Source organism: Macrotis lagotis, chromosome X, assembly GCF_037893015.1.
Source record: "Macrotis lagotis isolate mMagLag1 chromosome X, bilby.v1.9.chrom.fasta, whole genome shotgun sequence".
Lineage (NCBI taxonomy): Eukaryota > Metazoa > Chordata > Mammalia > Peramelemorphia > Peramelidae > Macrotis > Macrotis lagotis.
Window position 1 is genome coordinate 498039591 of NC_133666.1, and position 17736 is coordinate 498057326.

At 36.1% G+C, this 17736-nt stretch overlaps 1 protein-coding gene across 3 annotated transcripts in view; it reads left to right on the plus strand.

The window, feature by feature from the left end:
- Positions 1–1094: 1094 nt before the first annotated feature.
- The window catches only part of GALR1 (galanin receptor 1), a 56314-nt gene continuing 39672 nt past the window's right edge, over positions 1095–17736 (plus strand). For 2 of the 3 annotated variants that reach the window (XM_074203330.1, XM_074203332.1), the window contains exons 1-2: positions 1095–2690; positions 17156–17221. In XM_074203330.1, coding sequence (XP_074059431.1) covers positions 2004–2690; positions 17156–17221 — 753 coding nt within the window. In that variant the 5' untranslated portion in view covers positions 1095–2003. The remainder of the gene's footprint in view (positions 2691–17155; positions 17222–17736) is intronic. The other variant, XM_074203331.1, reaches the window with a different exon arrangement.

Genomic DNA, 17736 nt, shown 5'->3' on the forward strand with positions numbered 1-17736 from the left:
TTTGGTTTTGTCTTTGTATCTCTGGTGCTTAATGGAGCTAATTAAGAGCCCCCTTGGTAAGTACCTAATAAATGCTTGCTGGCTTGACTTAACCAATGGGTAGAAGCTTCAAGGAAGCAGCTTTTGACATTTATAAAGAAGATCTTTCTATAATTAGAGCTGTCCCAGATGGAATGTGATGCCTTGAGAATTTCTGAATTCCCTGCCAATGAACCTCTTTAAAGGTAGAAACTCTTGTTTGGCTTGTTATACGTAGCTGGCATTTGTACTTCAGATACAGCTTGTAACTAGATGAACTTTTGTCTAATTTATTTCTGTATTTCAACATTCCCTTTCACTTTGGAGATAAGGGCTTAAATTACATTTTAGTTAAAATTCCCCAGGTGAGAAATAGTAAAGCCTGTATTTTTAAAGTATGGTATAAGAATAAAATAAAGTATAATATTTTAAAATAAAACAATGAAGAAAGTCATGCAAATTCACTCGGACCCATGTGCTGAGGGTTAGAAGAAAGCAGTTTGTGCTAAACAAAATCAGGGAAGAGTCCTGAAGGGAATTCAATATTTCACTTCTTCCATTCAATTAAAAAAAAAATCAAAGGACATTTGTGAATGTTTCCTTAACAGTGAATTAAGGAGCCATCATATCTGTGTGAAATGATGAGGCATTGATACTGGGCTGAGGAGAAGGAATCAATTTAAAATTTGTAACAATGGAGAAATTTTCATGATGAGTCCCCCCCCCCCCAACTCTGAAGAGATATTATGATATAAAGGAGAAAAATGTGGCCGCTATAACTCAGTAGAGCAGGGTCTAGCCCTAGCATGGCTAACAACCACCACCACCACAACAGTCTTCATTTCTATAGTACCATAAGGCTTGCAGATTGCTTAAGATTACTTCATTTGAGCATCACATTTAACTAAGTGCCTCAGGTATTTGTCTCATTTTATAGAGGAGGAAATTGAAGCTGAGGAGCCAAAGGGAGAAGGGGCGGAAAGGACTGAGAGAGCCAAAGACTCCGCTGGTGCTATTTGCCTTTCTTTGGGTGTGGGAGGTATAAAGGAGAGGGAGGGGAGAGAGGGAGGAAGGAAGGGAGCGAGGGAGGGAGACTAGTGGCTCCTCTGGCTGGAACAGGAAGACATCCAAGCCCCCCACCTCACTTGCAGAGAGGAAAGGGGAGTGGACTCAGCTGACTCTACCCACCCTCCTTTCAGTCTCTTAAACCAGGAGGAGTAAAAAGAGAAGAGCCCACTTTAGGGGAGCAGCAAGCTGGAATCTCAGCGAGCGCCCAGAGTCGGGGGGCTGCTTCTGGGCAGCCGCGAGCCTGTCTGCAGCTGCGGCTCTCGCAGCGCCATCTCTCTGTGCCAACACCGCCTGCCCGGGCTGCAGCTCCGGAGGGCAGAGCGGGAGCCCAGAGGAAGCAACAGGTTCACCCTCGCGCAACTCTCTTCAGGGAGAAGTCAAAGGCAAGGCTGTGTGGGACCCTGGAAAAGGGATGGGACGAGCCCCGGAGCTCAGCCGCAGGAGCCGGTAGCCGCCGCCCGGGGGGCCGCACTCTCAGATCCCTCCAGGTCCAGCGCCGGACCCGGCTAGACCCCCCCTCAGCCTCCCAATCCTCCTCCTCCTCTGATCCGCGCCTCGCTTTTGGACCGCTTCATCTCTAGCAGGGGCAAAGTTTTTAGTTTTAGACGTGTAGAGACTGTCGCTGTTACTGGCAAGAGTTGGTCAGTGGGGAAAAAAATGGGTCTTTAAGTTGTCTCGGCCTGGTCAGTCGGTCAATGAACCCGCATTTATTAAGCCCTTAATAGGTGCTTGGCACTGGACTGATCTTTAAGGGGTGCGGAAAGAAAGAAAAACACAGCCTCTGTTCTCTCTGCCCTTTGGAAGGACTCGACCTAGCCAGGGAGAAACACCCTGCGCCCCCTTCATCCCGGGCATCTCCCCCCCTGCTTCCAAGGGCCGTGCCCTTTCCTGCTCTCTGACTTCCCACCAGGACCACCATGGAGCCCGACCTCTCTATGGAAAACCAAAGTGAAGGCGCTGAGGAGACCTGGAACGGAACGCAGGCGGACCTGGCGGATCGGGATCTCAAACCCCTCTTCGGTCTGGCCATCGAGAATTTTATCACCCTGGTGGTGTTCGGGATGATCTTCGCCATGGGCGTGTTGGGCAACACTCTGGTGATCACGGTTTTGGCGCGTAGTAAGCCAGGAAAACCCCGCAGCACCACAAACCTATTCATCCTTAACCTGAGCATCGCCGACCTGGCTTATCTGCTCTTCTGCATCCCTTTCCAGGCCACCGTGTACGCGCTGCCCACCTGGGTGCTGGGCGCCTTCATCTGCAAGTTCACCCACTACTTCTTCACCGTGTCCATGCTGGTCAGCATCTTCACCCTCTCCGCCATGTCCGTGGACCGTTACGTGGCTATTGTGCACTCGAGGCGCTCTTCCTCCCTGCGGGTCTCCCGGAACGCTCTGGTGGGCGTGGGGGTCATCTGGGCGCTCTCTATCGCTATGGCCTCTCCGGTGGCTTACCACCAACGCCTCTTCCATCGAGGAATTAGCAACCAGACCTTCTGCTGGGAGCAGTGGCCCAATCACCAGCACAAGAAGATCTACGTGGTGTGCACCTTCGTTTTCGGGTACCTGCTCCCCTTGCTGCTCATCACCTTCTGCTATGCTAAGGTAGGGGGGTGGAGCGTGGCGGGGTCAGAACCGAAGTGGGGTGAAGGGATGCACGGGCTAAGAGAGAAGAGGAAGCTGGGGGGGGGGGGATGAGAAAGAGGGGCTAGGAAGTTTGACTGCTTCCCATAGGGTTGCTTTTATTTTCTGTTCTGCCTCATTCTCCCTCCCAAGTCTCTTATTTCTCTGCCCCATTTGACAGTTCTTTTTCTTGCCCGTGGATTCACCTAAGTATGCACTCTGGTGCATATTTTAGAGCTTCATCTCGGTGTAGACTGAGCAAAAGACACCAAAGTCCTTTTACAAAAGTTTGCTTTCTGCCACTACGAAGGTTTCTATCCTATAGAATCTTTCCTTTGAAAAGTGAGTGGGCCAAAGGACTCCCAATATGAAGATCTCCTTCCCCCCCCACACTCCACTAAACTTGTTCATGTTTTACAAAGTTTTAAAATGTTCTCTCCCCTCATCTCGGTGTCTGACTTGCACTTGCTTTTTACCTCGAGAGTACACGTGTGGTCTGAAAGACATAGCAAACAAATTGGAAAGTTAAATACTATTTCCTACCAAAGCAAACACAGAGCATCCTAATCCTTAAAGGCCTCAGCTGCAGAGATGTGAGAAGGCAGGGTCTAAGTCTTTTTTGTTTTCCATTGTTTTGTTTCTCCCACAGTCCCAGAGAACTTGTCCCAGAGCAAGACTCTAATTCATTTTATCATCATGAAACCTACCCCTTTGCTGCTGACAAACATAATAAAGAGCAGACAACAGAATAATCAAAGCAAGTGATAGCAGGAGATTTATCTCTAGCTGTTAACAGGATTATCTTCTATGTCACCTGAAAATCCTGGCCCACCACGTATCCTTGCAGTGAGAAGATTCATTGACAAAAGAATTTGGCCCCTGGGTAGATAGAAAAGGTGCATAATGCTGTTAGTTCCCTGCTCTTGTGCTGATTGGATCCCGATTCCCTTGAGGTTCTATAAAACCAAAGAAGTAGGAGAGTTTGTGTGCTTCATTTTATTCACAGATTGAGAAAAAAAAAATCGAGAAAACATTTTTCTTCAAAACCCTAAAGGGAGTCAGAGACTCAGGAGAGCTGTCTTCTGCCCCTCTAAAGGTCTGTCATTCCAGGTCAATCATTCTGTAATTCAATTAGTGAACCCCCATATAATACTCCTCCTTTGCCTTCCAGTAATTCAAATTCTGAGCACCCAATCACTAAAAAGTCCTGGTCAGGGGGAAGAGAACAGATTGAGGTTCTTTTGCACCTTGAGGCTACAATACATTTTCCCTCTATAGATATTTATTGTTTTACATCAAATCAGCAGTTGTCTATTCTCCTGGAGATAGTAAGATCTTCCATCATTGTTGTTCAGCTGTTTTCAGTCATGCTGGACTTTTCTTGACCCCACTTGGGGTTTTGGGGGAAGATATTGGAATGTTTATTTTCAAAATAGAATAACATTAATATATTATAAAATAGCCTGCTATCTGTTTCTAAATTTCTATTACATTGTTTTGATTTTGCATAGAAGGCAGTCAATAGTGTGGGCAAGCAGAAAGTTAATTGATAATAGTAAAGTTTATGTTGGTTATTGTTACACTTACAAAGTGACTTCATTCTGGAGGAAAAAAAGCCTCTTACTATGTGTAAGGGAGGACATTTTGATTTTCTGCACAATATTCCTGTGAAGTGTGTGTGTGTGTGTGTGTGTGTGTGTGTGTGTGTGTGTGTGAATGGACATACGTGTTTATAATTTCTATGGGCAAATATTTTGATATTACCTGGAAGAAAGATATAAACAAAAGGGTGCTACCATAAAGACATACATTTTCCAAATTATTAATTCCGTATAATTAATGGTTTAGTAGTACTAAATTCTGTTAACTGAAAATTGAACTGCAATCACAGTACTCATTGAAAAAATCCAGTTTAGAAATGTCTTATAATGGAAAAGCCAAATCTAAAAGGCACAAAGAAAGAGTGGGATTAGGAATTAAATGGTTCTTTGACAAAATTTAAATAATTTATCTGGATAATTCTGGTCCTTAAGTTTTTTTCCCCTTAATTATTTGGGTAAAAGGAGGAGTATTAAGAAAAGCAACCTAGATTACTCTGATCATTGTAACCAATGAAAATATAGCCTTCAAGAGTTAGTAGTATTAGATAAACTACAGTATAAGTATTCAGGCCAGATTTGTACAGCACAGGGATATATTTCAGATATCTTCTTTGGAAAAGTAAGTGGTTTTCTGTTTTATTTTGAATGAGTGGCCCTGTACATCTAAAAAAAACACTTTAAGAAATGTGAGGAGTTAATAAATTTTTAAAATGCAAAATGTAGTAGAATAGCAGCAACTATTTATATATGCACATATATGTGAACATATGTATATATATCTATCCATATTTGTCTATTATCTATCTATCTAATCTATCCATCCATCCAGCTATCCATCTATCAAGCTCTCTCTCTCTCTTTCTCTCTCTCTCTCTCTCTCTCGTGCTTTACAATGTGAAGAGCATTCTTTAAAATGACAATGTTGAAGTAGTTGACTTTTTTAAATGCTTCAAGTTCACTCAAAGCCTTTACAGACTGGCAGGATTGGATCTTTTACTGCAAGATGACTAAATTGAAGATATAGGGCAGTGGATAGAGAGTTGACTTCAGAATCTAAAATATATAGATAATAGGATCATAACTTTAGAGGTGGAAGGGACCTTGAAGGACACATCTTTGTCACATAGTGGCTATGCGTCCTTGGTCAAGTCATTTAACTCAATGTTTAAGACAATTCTAAGACCGTTGTTTTCAGAACTGTTCATTATTATAATGAAATCATAGTACAAGGGAGAAAAGATGGGTACAAATTTATGTTTCACTATAATAATATTGATGAGAAGCTAGAATCACCTAATCAAAATTTAATTTGGTAAATAAATAGTTGTATTAAAAAGAGGTGATATCTGAGAATTGGAATTAGATTTCTTTAACATAGCTTAAAATATGGATATGACAGAACCCTGATCAGAGAAGGTATACAGCTTGTAAGAATGTATTTGTCAGATCTGTGGGAGATCTATTTAAAAAGTCTTTAAAGTCAAAAAGGATAGGAAAAGACTAGTTGTGTATACTTTCTAATTTAGATACCTTAGAAAGAAGCTAGAAAGAAGAAAGATTAGAAGTTGAGATACCCAGAAAACATAAATCCAAGAAAAGACAAAAGTATAAACCATGCTTGAAATATTTATATGTAAATGCTCAAAGTTTAGTTGACAAATGAGGAATTTGAAATTTCAGTATAAGAAGGTAAGTTTGTCTTCATAAGTATTTCTGAGACTTGGTATAATGAAACTTCTGACTAAACCATGGTTCTGAATAGCAATGGGTGAAAAAGGATGGGGAAACACGCTTAGATGTTAGAAAGGTATACTGTGAGGAAATCTGGTCAGTATAGCAGAAATCACCTGTATGGATAGTTCAATAGAGGGGGAAACCTAAGTGATTTTTATCTTTGTGGTATACTGCAAACCATCTGGACTTTAAAGATAATTGATGAGGAGTTTGGAAAATGTGTCATAAGCCAGAAACATGACATAGCAATGTCAGGGGACTTCAATTATCCAGACATCTGCTGGAACTCTCTCTCTCTGCCAAGAACAGAACATAGCTTGCCTTAATAATAATTTCATTCTTCCAAAAGTGGAGGAAACACAAGAAGAAATCCTATTCTACTTCTTTTTCACAAAAGTTTTCAAAATAGGAAAGAAAATAGAATCTGTAAAGCTATAGAACAGTGAGTTTGATTTTGATTCTTTGGAAAATTATAGAATGGTTCATTAAAGACATAATGGACAACTGTTTTAAAAGAGTATCTCTGATTACAAAGAATCATAATGATTTCATCAAGAATAGATTATATTACTAGATAATAACTAGATTAATATTATTTTCTTTTTGTGACAAGGGTACTATAAAGCAGCAGGTGATGGAATTGATATGGCTTGTTTATTTAGATTTTTGCAAAGCTTTTTGATAAAGGCTCTCATATTATTTCTTTGGAGAAGGAAGAAAACGGACTAGATGGGGAGAGCAGCTAGGTGGCACAGTGGAAAAGAGCACCTTCCCTGGAGTCAGGAGTACCTGAGTTCAAATCTGACTTCAGACACTTAATAATTACCTAGCTGTGTGGCCTTGGGCAAGCCACTTAATCCCATTTGCCTTGCAAAAACCTAAAAAAAAAAACAGACTAGTTGATCAAATAATTAGATGGATTTGGAAGGGATTGGTTGGGCTGACTGAAAAAAGTATTTGTTGATGGCGGAAGGGGAAGAGAAAGGAATAAGCACTTACATAGTACCTAATGTGTCCCAGGCACTGTACTAAGCATTATATAAATATTATCTTATTTGATCTTCACAACAACCCTATGAGTTGGTGCTGTTATTATCCCTATTTTTCAGCCAAGGAAACTGAGGCAGACAGTGCTCAGGGCAACTCACCTAGTACGTGTCTGAGACTGGATTTGAATTCAAATTTTCCTGGCTCCAGGTATAGCTCTCTTTTAACTATGCCACCTAGTTGCACATTGATGGTCCAGTGTCAACATGACAGATTCCCAGTGGAGTTCCCCAATAATCTATGCTTGATTCTGTAATGTTTAACATTTTTAAGAAACATTTTTATCCACAAATTTGCAAGTGGAAGAAAATAAGGAAGTACAGTTAACACAATGACTGATAGTTCATAATCCAAAAAATTCTGGGTAGTCATTTCCAACTCACCACAACTAAAACAAAACTTATTCTCTTTCCCCAAAATTCTCCCTCTTCTAAATTTCCCTATTTCTATTAAGGGTATTATCATGCATCATGGTTTGCAATCCTAGTGTCATATGAAGTTTCTTGCTCTCACTCCACATATCTAATCAGTTATTAAATCTTGTTTCTTTCTCCACAAGTCATATTTATTAGCTCATTGTGAGTAGAGACTCAAAAAAAATTATAACCCTAAGTTAAGCTTTCTTGGCACCTCTCATCGGAATTATTGTGACACCTCCTAATTAGCCTTCCTTCCTCTAGTCTCTTCAGAATCCAATTTTTTTCTCTACGTCAGTATCAAAATGATTTTCCTAAAGTACAGGTCTGACTACATTCTCTTAAATTAAATTGATTATTCGGAAAGTGTTCAATGAAGGCAGTTCAAGTCTTATTAAAGGAGCAGTTGAAGGATTGGGGTTATTAAGCCTAAATAAGAGATGAATTGAAATGGGACTATCTGATGGTTATCATTATTTATTTGGATGGCTGTCACATAGTAAAGACTTTGGATTAGTTCTGTTTGGCTTCAGAGACCATACAAAACCACAAGAAATGAATTGAATTTTTAAAAAAGACAAAATTAGACTTCTTAGTTATAGAAAAGTTAAAAGGATCTCTCTTTGGAGGTCTTCAGGAAGAAACTGCATGACCATTTGTTGAATTTGTTATAATGGGGATTCCTTTAGTGGATACTTTGAATTATGTGGCCCATTAGGGTCCCTTCCAACCTTAAATTTCCATGATTCTATGACTTTCACTGTCCACCATATCTAATCAATTTTTAAAATCAATCAACATTGATTGATTTTATCTACCTAATATATTTGGCATCCATCCCTTCTCTAATCATACAGCTACCACTCTAGTTCACTCCCTTATCAATTACAAAATATTTTTCTTATTGGTTTCTATGAATTCAGTCTTTACTTTCCAATTCTTCCTTCATGTAGCTCACAAAGCTTCATCGGAACTCTATTTTCTCTAGTACCTTTACAGGACTGTTCACATTATTTCCCTTTACATATGCTTCTATGCCCAACTAAATTGGCCCACTTGCAATCCTCAAATATGATAATACCATTCCCTACTTTTATGCATTTACATAAGTTTTGACTTGTGTTTGGAATGCAATTCTTCCTTCCTTCCTTCCTTCCTTCCTTCCTTCCTTCCTTCCTTCCTTCCTTCCTTCCTTCCTTCCTTCCTTCCTTCCTTTCTTTTTTAATTTTTGCAAGGCAAATGGGGTTAAGTGACTTGCCCAAGGCCACACAGTTAGTAATTATTAAGTGACTGAGGTCAGATTTGAACTCAGGTACTCCTGACTCCAGATACAATGCTCTATCCACTGTGCCACCTAGCCACCCCATGGAATGCAATGCTTTCTTACCTCAACTTCTTACAATCCTTCAAATCTAAACTCAAGTGCCATTTATTATTTAAGCTTTTTCCTTTTGCATCTTTATTGATCCCCCTGAAATATCTGTTCATTTACTTTGTATATATTTATGATTTACTTATATGTTTGCATGTTGTCTCCCACTCTAAAAAGTAAGCTCCATGATGACAAGGACTGATTCATTTTTGTCTTTGTATCACAGTTACCTAAGACAGTGTCTGTCAAATAGTAAGTATTTTAAAATATTTACTGAATATTGTCAGAGATATCTATATGTATGGAATGAACCAGTATTTGTCAAGATGTAATAAATATATTGATTTGCTTTACTTATTTATTATAAGACAGGATACATAAAAAGCTATAGAAAATTTACTCTATATAAGCATATACTCATATCTTCTCTTTTATTTTCTTGTGAATGTGATTTTTTTTTTAAACCCCAGTTGTAGACTAAATTTACCTGTAATAAATTTCAGCTTATTGGATATAGTTCAATATTCTATGCTGATAAAATCTTCTGAATACTTACTTTTCCAATTGATTTGTTAGGCATCCTTCCCAGCTTGTGTCACTTGAAATTATTAGCAAACTACCTGCAACATCATCCAAATCACTGATAAAAACATTAAATGGCACCGAATCAAGCATAGATCATTGTAACTCTCCATGAGATATGAGTTGACATCAAACTGTTAATGACTGCCTTTTATGTATGACTAGTTAATCAGTTCTGAATTTACTGATTTGTGCTGTCATTTAGACTATCTAGTTCACAAGATTATGATTACTGCTTATAAAATGCTTTGCTGCAATTTAGTCAACTCCATATCATTGTATATACCTACACTAGTGTGTGCCTACACTAGTATGTACCTACCACACTAGTGATCCTGTTGGGGGAAGGGGAAAGAGGCTGCTTTGTCATTACTTGCTCTTGATTTTTATGATTACTAATTTCTTTTCTAGATATTTATCAACCGTTCTCTTTATAAGATACTCTAGAGATTTGCTAGGACTATAAATCAAACCCTTAGTCTATTGTTTTAGGTGCCATTCTATTTCCTCAATAGAGATATATATCTAGATATAAATATCTATATAGGTGTAGATATCTACATCTATACATATATCTCCTATATTTATATCAATGTAGATATATCTTTTCTACATCTATATTTATATCTAATCAATATATCTTTTCATCTTTATATTAATATCTTTATATATCATTCATATCTATATCTATCTATCTAATTTATCAAGAGTTTTTTAAGTTTTAATAATCCTAAGACTTTTGGGATACCTTTTAAACATATACACACACACATACACATACACACACACCCAAATACATTTTCCAAATTTCAATACAAATATATAACATTAACATTCATAACCTTACCATGCTTTAGAATGTTCTATTTCTATTTTAATCTTTTCGGCCTTGAAAACATTTATTTTTTTCTCTCTATATATATGTTAGAAACTTATAAAATATAATTATAGTACTTAATTTTATTCTTCAAGGACTAAATTTACTCACTGTGGAAGTGATGTAGGAAAAGGCACACTTGTGAGGATCTTAAAATAGATTAATTTAACCTGGGAATTACAAAGTGACCTTTCAACCTTTCATAGTTTTTAGGAGTTTAGTTCTTATAGTATTATTTACTCTTGGACAACATTTGTTTCTCTCATATCCATCTATCTGTCTGTCTGTCTATCCATCCATCCATCATCTATCTATCTATCTATCTATCTATTTATCTATCTATCTATCTATCTTTCTGTAAATTGACAATTAATATATCTTCATGCAAACCAATAGCTATAAATCAGACCTGGAGTCAACCTGGTGAGGGCTATCCCTTTCAGAGGGTAGAAAGCAACAGGATTTTCAGAAAGTCTAGTTAAATTTCCCTTCTTTGGGTGGTTCTCTTTTAAATATTTAGCCTACTCTTTTATGTCCCATTTAGATGGGTTTGATATCTAAATGTGCCACTCATAATTACTGATAAGTTTTTATTACATTTTATTAAATTACACCCAACATTTTATTTCAAACCTAATCTCTGGCTACCTCCACCTACTTTCCTGTGCATGGATTCTTTGGACTCTGTACTTGTGTTTGAGAAAGTGAAGATTAATTATTAGGCTGAACAAACAGAGAAGACTTGGGCATGTAAGACACAAGCAAATTAAACAATCAACCAGTAAATCAACAAGCATTTAATCAAGCACTAATTTTGTGCCAGGCATGTTTTACTAATATCTAGGGATATGAAATAAAAGAAGCAAAAATAGATCTTACTTTCAAGGATCTCACTGTCTAATGGGACAGTCAATTACAAATCAGGACATAAATTGGGACATTATACCTATATATGTTATATAATATGTAATACTATATGAATATGTAAATATATATATATATATATATATATATATATATATATGTAATATGTACAAAGTATTCGAGAGGTTACATTGGAAGCTACTAGCTACTAGCAGCCATTTGAACAAGGATAGAAATAGTAGTTATCTAACTAAATATGGCCACCTTCTTTCTCCTTGCAACTGATCCATAGATACTTTTCCTCTTCTACTCAAGGCAATAGGCTCTGGGGGTGGAAATAATTTATTCAGCAGATAGAAACAAATAAGATGTAAGTACAAAAGACTCAAACACAACACAGCAATTTCTAATGAGATCTATTGTTTCATCTTTCTGTTGATCTTCAGATACCTTTCTTCTCACCCAGAAACTATGTTCTTTTTTGTCTTCCATCTCTGTCTTTATAGTCAGGGCTATGGTTTTTCCAGTAATCATCTAAGGCTGTAAGAGTTAGACTATAAGGCAAGACTATATGGCAGGACTGAAGGTTTCAAATTATGATGGAGAAGACTTTTGAGAGTATACTGGACAGCAAGGAGATAAAATCTATCAATATTTCAAGAAGTTAATTCAGGTTATTCACTGGAAGGTCAAATACTAAAGCTGAACATAAAATACTTTGTTCATATAATGAGAAGATAGCTCACTGGAAAAAGGCTTTCATATTAGAAAATATTGAAGGTAAAAGAAAAAGGGGCAGAAAAGGAGATGGATAGATAATGTCATAGAAACAATGAACATGACCTTGGACAGATTTCAAGAGATAGTGGAGTATAGAAGGGTTTGGCATACTGTGGTCCATGGGGTCATGAAGAGTTGAACCTGACTGAACAAGATTGAACAACTTCAACATCAATAACAACAACTTTCCCATGGGAATGCTTCACCCTTAGGCAGTACTCATTGTCTTCCCTGATTACTATCCAGAATATCCTAGCTTGATGCCTTGTTGTTTCCAGCCCTTCCCCATTCTTGGAATTTTCCCATTCCATCAAACTATAGACATATGTTATCCTGGATCAGGGGTCCTTAACCCAAGGATTCTATGGATAGATTTCAGGTGATTCCTAAATATAGATGGGAAAAAACATTATATCTTTAGTTTTACTGATCTATAACTGATATTTAGCTTTTTTTTTCAATCATTTAAAAAAGATTATTCTGAGAAGTGATCTAAAAGCTTCAACTTTAGTGGTACTAAAATTGTTTAAATGTCCTGGTCCTCTATTACTGTTTCAAAATTACCTCATAGGATCTTAGATCTAGAGATAGAAAGAATCTCATTGCTAATATTCTATAAATAAACCCCTCAAAGTGAAGTTCTGAAACCCCACTAGAATGATGGTATAAGTCAATTGTCCATTTAAAACATTGTCCTTATGAAACTAATTTCTCCTGTAACTGTCCCAGGAACTAGTAGTGCCAGTATTTGGGATTTCTCTCATTTGTGTTTGCTCTTTTATTGAGTATTTTCCCCCTTAGGGACTTTATTTCTGTCATATACTCTATAGGGTCAGGGTGGAACAGGCTTATGCCACTTAATACAATCACCAGAACTCGGGATGATGGTATATATAATACCACATGAGATGGCATTTCTGAAGTGCTTAGTACCATGTCTGGGGCATAGTAGATGATAAATTCTTGTTCCTTTTTTCTTCCCCTTGCTGTGAGAATAATTTCTTATCTCAAAACCAAAGTATTTTTCTAATATATTCTTTGTAACAGAGGGAATCTAGTCAGTTCAGTCTAATTTCATCAATTTCCGTTTAGAGGGTTTAAGGGTTTAACACAGAATGTAGATGCTGATTTCATAACTGTCTTCTGATGCCATTACTTTAATCAACAATTTGTAAATATTGTATGAAGTCTGATAATTTTCCTCTGGAGAACTTGAAAACAATGATAGATATTTTTGTAGCACCCAATGGCATTAATTATTATGAGACAGGTTTCAATTTGGACATTTTAATATCTATAACCAAATACTTTTATGTGTAGCATCAAATTGATTTATACTCCTGGGTATCAATGAAATGATGATAGAAAAAATACATCACTCACTTAACAATGTCGCAAATTCAACAAGTATGTGTGAAAAGTACCTAGTGATTTTTATGAAAGACAAACTCAATTTGAGTCAGCAATGTGATGTGGTAGCCAAAAAGAATAAATATAATTTTAACTTTCATTAAGACAACACAATGTCCAAATAAAAGAAGGTGATGGTACTAATCTTCCCTGCCTTGATCAAACCATTTCTGATATATTTCACCGAATTCTAGGTGACAAATTTTGGAGGCTTCATGGACAAGGATGGATATGCTCTGGAGCAGAATGAATTAGGCTTAAGTAGGGTGATCAGAATGATGAAAGGACTTAAAATCATTCTATCATGGGGATTGGATGAAGAAACGAAGGACACAATCTGAAGAAGATGGGACAGGAGTGATATGACTGTAGTCCTTAAATGTTTGAGAAGTCATCATACAGAAGATTGATTAAGCTTATCCTGCCTGAATCCAAATGGTACAGCTGATGGGTGGAAAATATAGAGAAGCAAACCTAAGTTTATTGTTTAAAAAACAAACAATGTTCCTAATTAGAGCTGGCCAAAAACAGAATGGATGGCTCAGAGAGTTGATGAGTTATACCTCATTGGAGGTGAGAATACAGGATAAGACCTTATTGTTTTTGTTGTAGAAATGATTTATGCCTTCATTTGAGATGGGTTGAGGAAATCTTCTAACTTTAAGAATCTAGGAATTTAACTGAGACTGGCTTCACATATCATCAATTAACAATGACATTTCCCAGAACAGATTTTATTCATGAGCCAAGAAGTGGCAATGAGATTTATGTTAGGGCTACAGAAGGAGTTTGTGTCACTGACTGGAAGTTATACTAAGGCAAATAAGCTATCCTAAAATGGAATAAACTTGTAAACTTGTAAAATCATGAACCCCTTCCTACTTGACGTATTTATTTAAGCAGAAATAAGATGATCACTTACTGAAGATCTTTTTATAAAGAAATTTCTCCTTTGGTTAGAAGTTCAAGTAGATAATGTCTTAAGATGATCTCATCTAATTGTATCTGTCTGTCTCTCTATCTATCATCCTAAATATAATTTCTTAAAATATAGGCCAGGCAGAAAGGACATGCATAGATAATAACTAACATCAAAATGTATAGTAATATGCTGTAAGGTGACTAGTTGTAAGATAGTGAAAAGCAAATTGCACAGAAGAAATAAGGAGGCATAGTTTCAATAATTTAGTGATGTTATTCTTGAGTGCCAAAAAACCACCATAGCAGTAGATAGAGCTACTTGGCATGCAGCAGTAGGACATAGATCAGTCAATTGGAAAGAGTTTATTAAATGACTACTGTACTCTAGACATGGTGCTAGATTCTGGGTATTCATTGATGGAATAATTGACTTTTTCTTTTCTTTTTCTTTTCTTTCTTTCTTTCTCTCTCTCTTTCTTTCTTTCTTTCTTTCTTTCTTTCTTTCTTTCTTTCTTTTTTTCTTTCTTTCTTTTTCTTTCAAGAAGTATTAAAACATGGGACAACTAGGTGGCAGTGGATAGAGTGCTGGAACTGGAGTCAGGGAGACTCATCTTTCTGAATTCAAATCTGGCCTCAGACACAGCAGCTGTGTGATCCTGGGCAAGTCACTTCATGCTATTTGCCTCAGTTTCCTCTTCTGTAAAATAAGCTAGAGAAGGAAATGGAAAACCACTCCAGTATTTTTGCCAAGAAAATCCCAAAGGGTACCACAAAGAGTTATCCCTGAATAACAATAACAAGAGAGTTGTGTTATTAATTAGCTGTGTGATCCTGAGCAAGTCACTTTATCTCTTTTATTTTGATTTCATTCTTTTTTAAGTGAAGAAGATAAAAATAACTGGTTGCAGGGAGGGAATAAGTGTGATAATATGCATAAAAATATTTTATACAATGATAAATAAATGGAAGGGATTGACTAGGCATTAATTTTTAGGCATATTTTTATATAAGCATAAAACTATCTGGGCCATATAATCTTTAATTTTTGAAAAATAATGGTTTATATGGGAATTATTGTAATGCCTAAGAATTATAGCCCAAAATGTTTTTTCATATATAATAAGCTTTCAAAACTAATAAAATGTCATTTGAAATTTTTATAAATATTTTATTTTCTCCCCAATTACATGTAAAATAATTTTTAATATTTGCTTTTTTAAAAAAATTGAATTCTGAATTCTCTCCCTGCCTCCCTCTTTTCCCCACTTTCTGAGATGGTAAGCAATATAATACAGGTTATACATGTGCAATTATATAAAACATATTTCCATATTAGTCATTTTGAGAAGAAATTAGAACCAAAGAAAAAGAAAGGAAGGAAAGAAAAAAGAAAGAATGAAGAAAGGAAGGAAGAAAAGAAAAAGAAAGAAAGAACAAAGGAGAAAAATACTGTGGTTAGTTGTGGATTCACACTTTCTGAGATGGTAAGCAATATAATACAGGTTATACATGTGCAATTATATAAAACATATTTCCATATTAGTCATTTTGAGAAGAAATTAGAACCAAAGAAAAAGAAAGGAAGGAAAGAAAAAAGAAAGAATGAAGAAAGGAAGGAAGAAAAGAAAAAGAAAGAAAGAACAAAGGAGAAAAATACTGTGGTTAGTTGTGGATTCACACTTCATCAGTTCTTCTCTGGAGATGGATAGCATTTTTCATTATGAGTCCTTTAGCATTGTCTTGTAGCATTATATTGGGGGGAATAGCTAAGTCCTAAGTCCTAAGTTATTAATTTATAATATTGCTATTACTAGGCACAATATTCTCTTGGTTCTACCCACTTTACTCTGAATCAGTTCATGTACTTTCCAGGTTTTTCTGAAATCATCCTGCTCATAATTTAATAGTACAATAATATGCAATTATAGTCATATATCCCAACTTGTTCAGCTATTGTCCAATTGATGGATATCCCCTCAATTTCCAAATCTTTGCTTCCACAAAAAGAACTACTATAAATAATGTTGTACAAATAGGTCCCTTTCCCTCTAAAAACATGTTTGGGATACAGACCTAACAGTTGTATTACTTGGTCCAAGGGTATGTAACAGTTTTACAGCTATCTAGGAACAGTACAAAACTCTCTCAAAAATGGATACATTAATTCACAACTCTGCCAGGTGTGTATTAGTATCCTAATTTCCCCATATCCTGTTAAGCATATAAATAATTTTCTTTTTCTGTCATATTAGTCAATTTGATTGGTGTGAGGTGGTACCTCAGAATTGTTTTAATTTACATTTCTCTAATAAATAATAATTTAGAGTGTTTTTTTTCCATATGACTATAGGTAGTTTTGAGTTCTTCTGAAAACTGTCCTGTTCATATCATTTGATCACATATCAATTGGGGAATGAATTATATTCTTATAAATTTGACACAATTCTTTTTATATTTGAGAAATGAAACTTTTATTAGAGATACCTGTAGTAATGTTTCCCTCTAGTTTTCTACATGCGTTTTCCCTACATGTTTTTCATTATGAGTACTTGATTGCATTGTTTGTGCAAAAACTTTTTAATTTAATGTAATCAAAATTATCTATTTGATATTTGTAAAATTCCTTTTTCTCTCTTCTTTGGTATTAAATTCTTCTCCTATACATAGAGCTGATAGGTAAACTATTGAAATGCAATTTGAGATTTGGTATTATTTGGTCACCTTTCTTCCCAATTTATTTTAAATGATTCCCTTAATATTCTTAATCTTTTTATTTCAAATTTTTCTTTGAATTATAAGCAATAAAGTGGAAGCAATAAAATTTATCTTACACTTTTTTTCAGGTCCTTAACCATTTACATAAAAAACTGAAAAATATGTCAAAGAAGTCAGAAGCATCGAAGAAAAAGGTGAAATTTCACATATTTACAATGTTTTTATCCTTAAGAATCCTTTCTATTTTGTCATTAAATTCTGGAGTATAATTATACTTAGTTAACTTTTGAAGTATCTGATATCCTAACACCAGCTTTTAACTTAAAAATCTTCATTAGTCATTGGGAAATAAGTTAATATATATGAAAGGAAAACACAAATATATTTATAGTAATGGAGTTAATCCTGGGGGGGATATAAATGTATTTTTTAGGGGATGTGGGCCCTTAGAGAATTGGTAAGGGATAATTAACATCAGAGTATAGAGGGAACAAACTTGTGATAAACTTCTTTCCTTTTACAGTACAACTACTGTACTCTTTCAAACTCTACCAGAAAGTAATTGCTTTATTCCTTGGGATGTGAGTTGAGAGTACTATGATGCCTTCATCCTTCTGGAAAAAAAAGACTTAAGGCTATCCCTTGATCTTTGTAGTCCTGTCTTTGTGCATGAAAAATAATAAAGCTGAGCTTACAAAACATCTTAGGG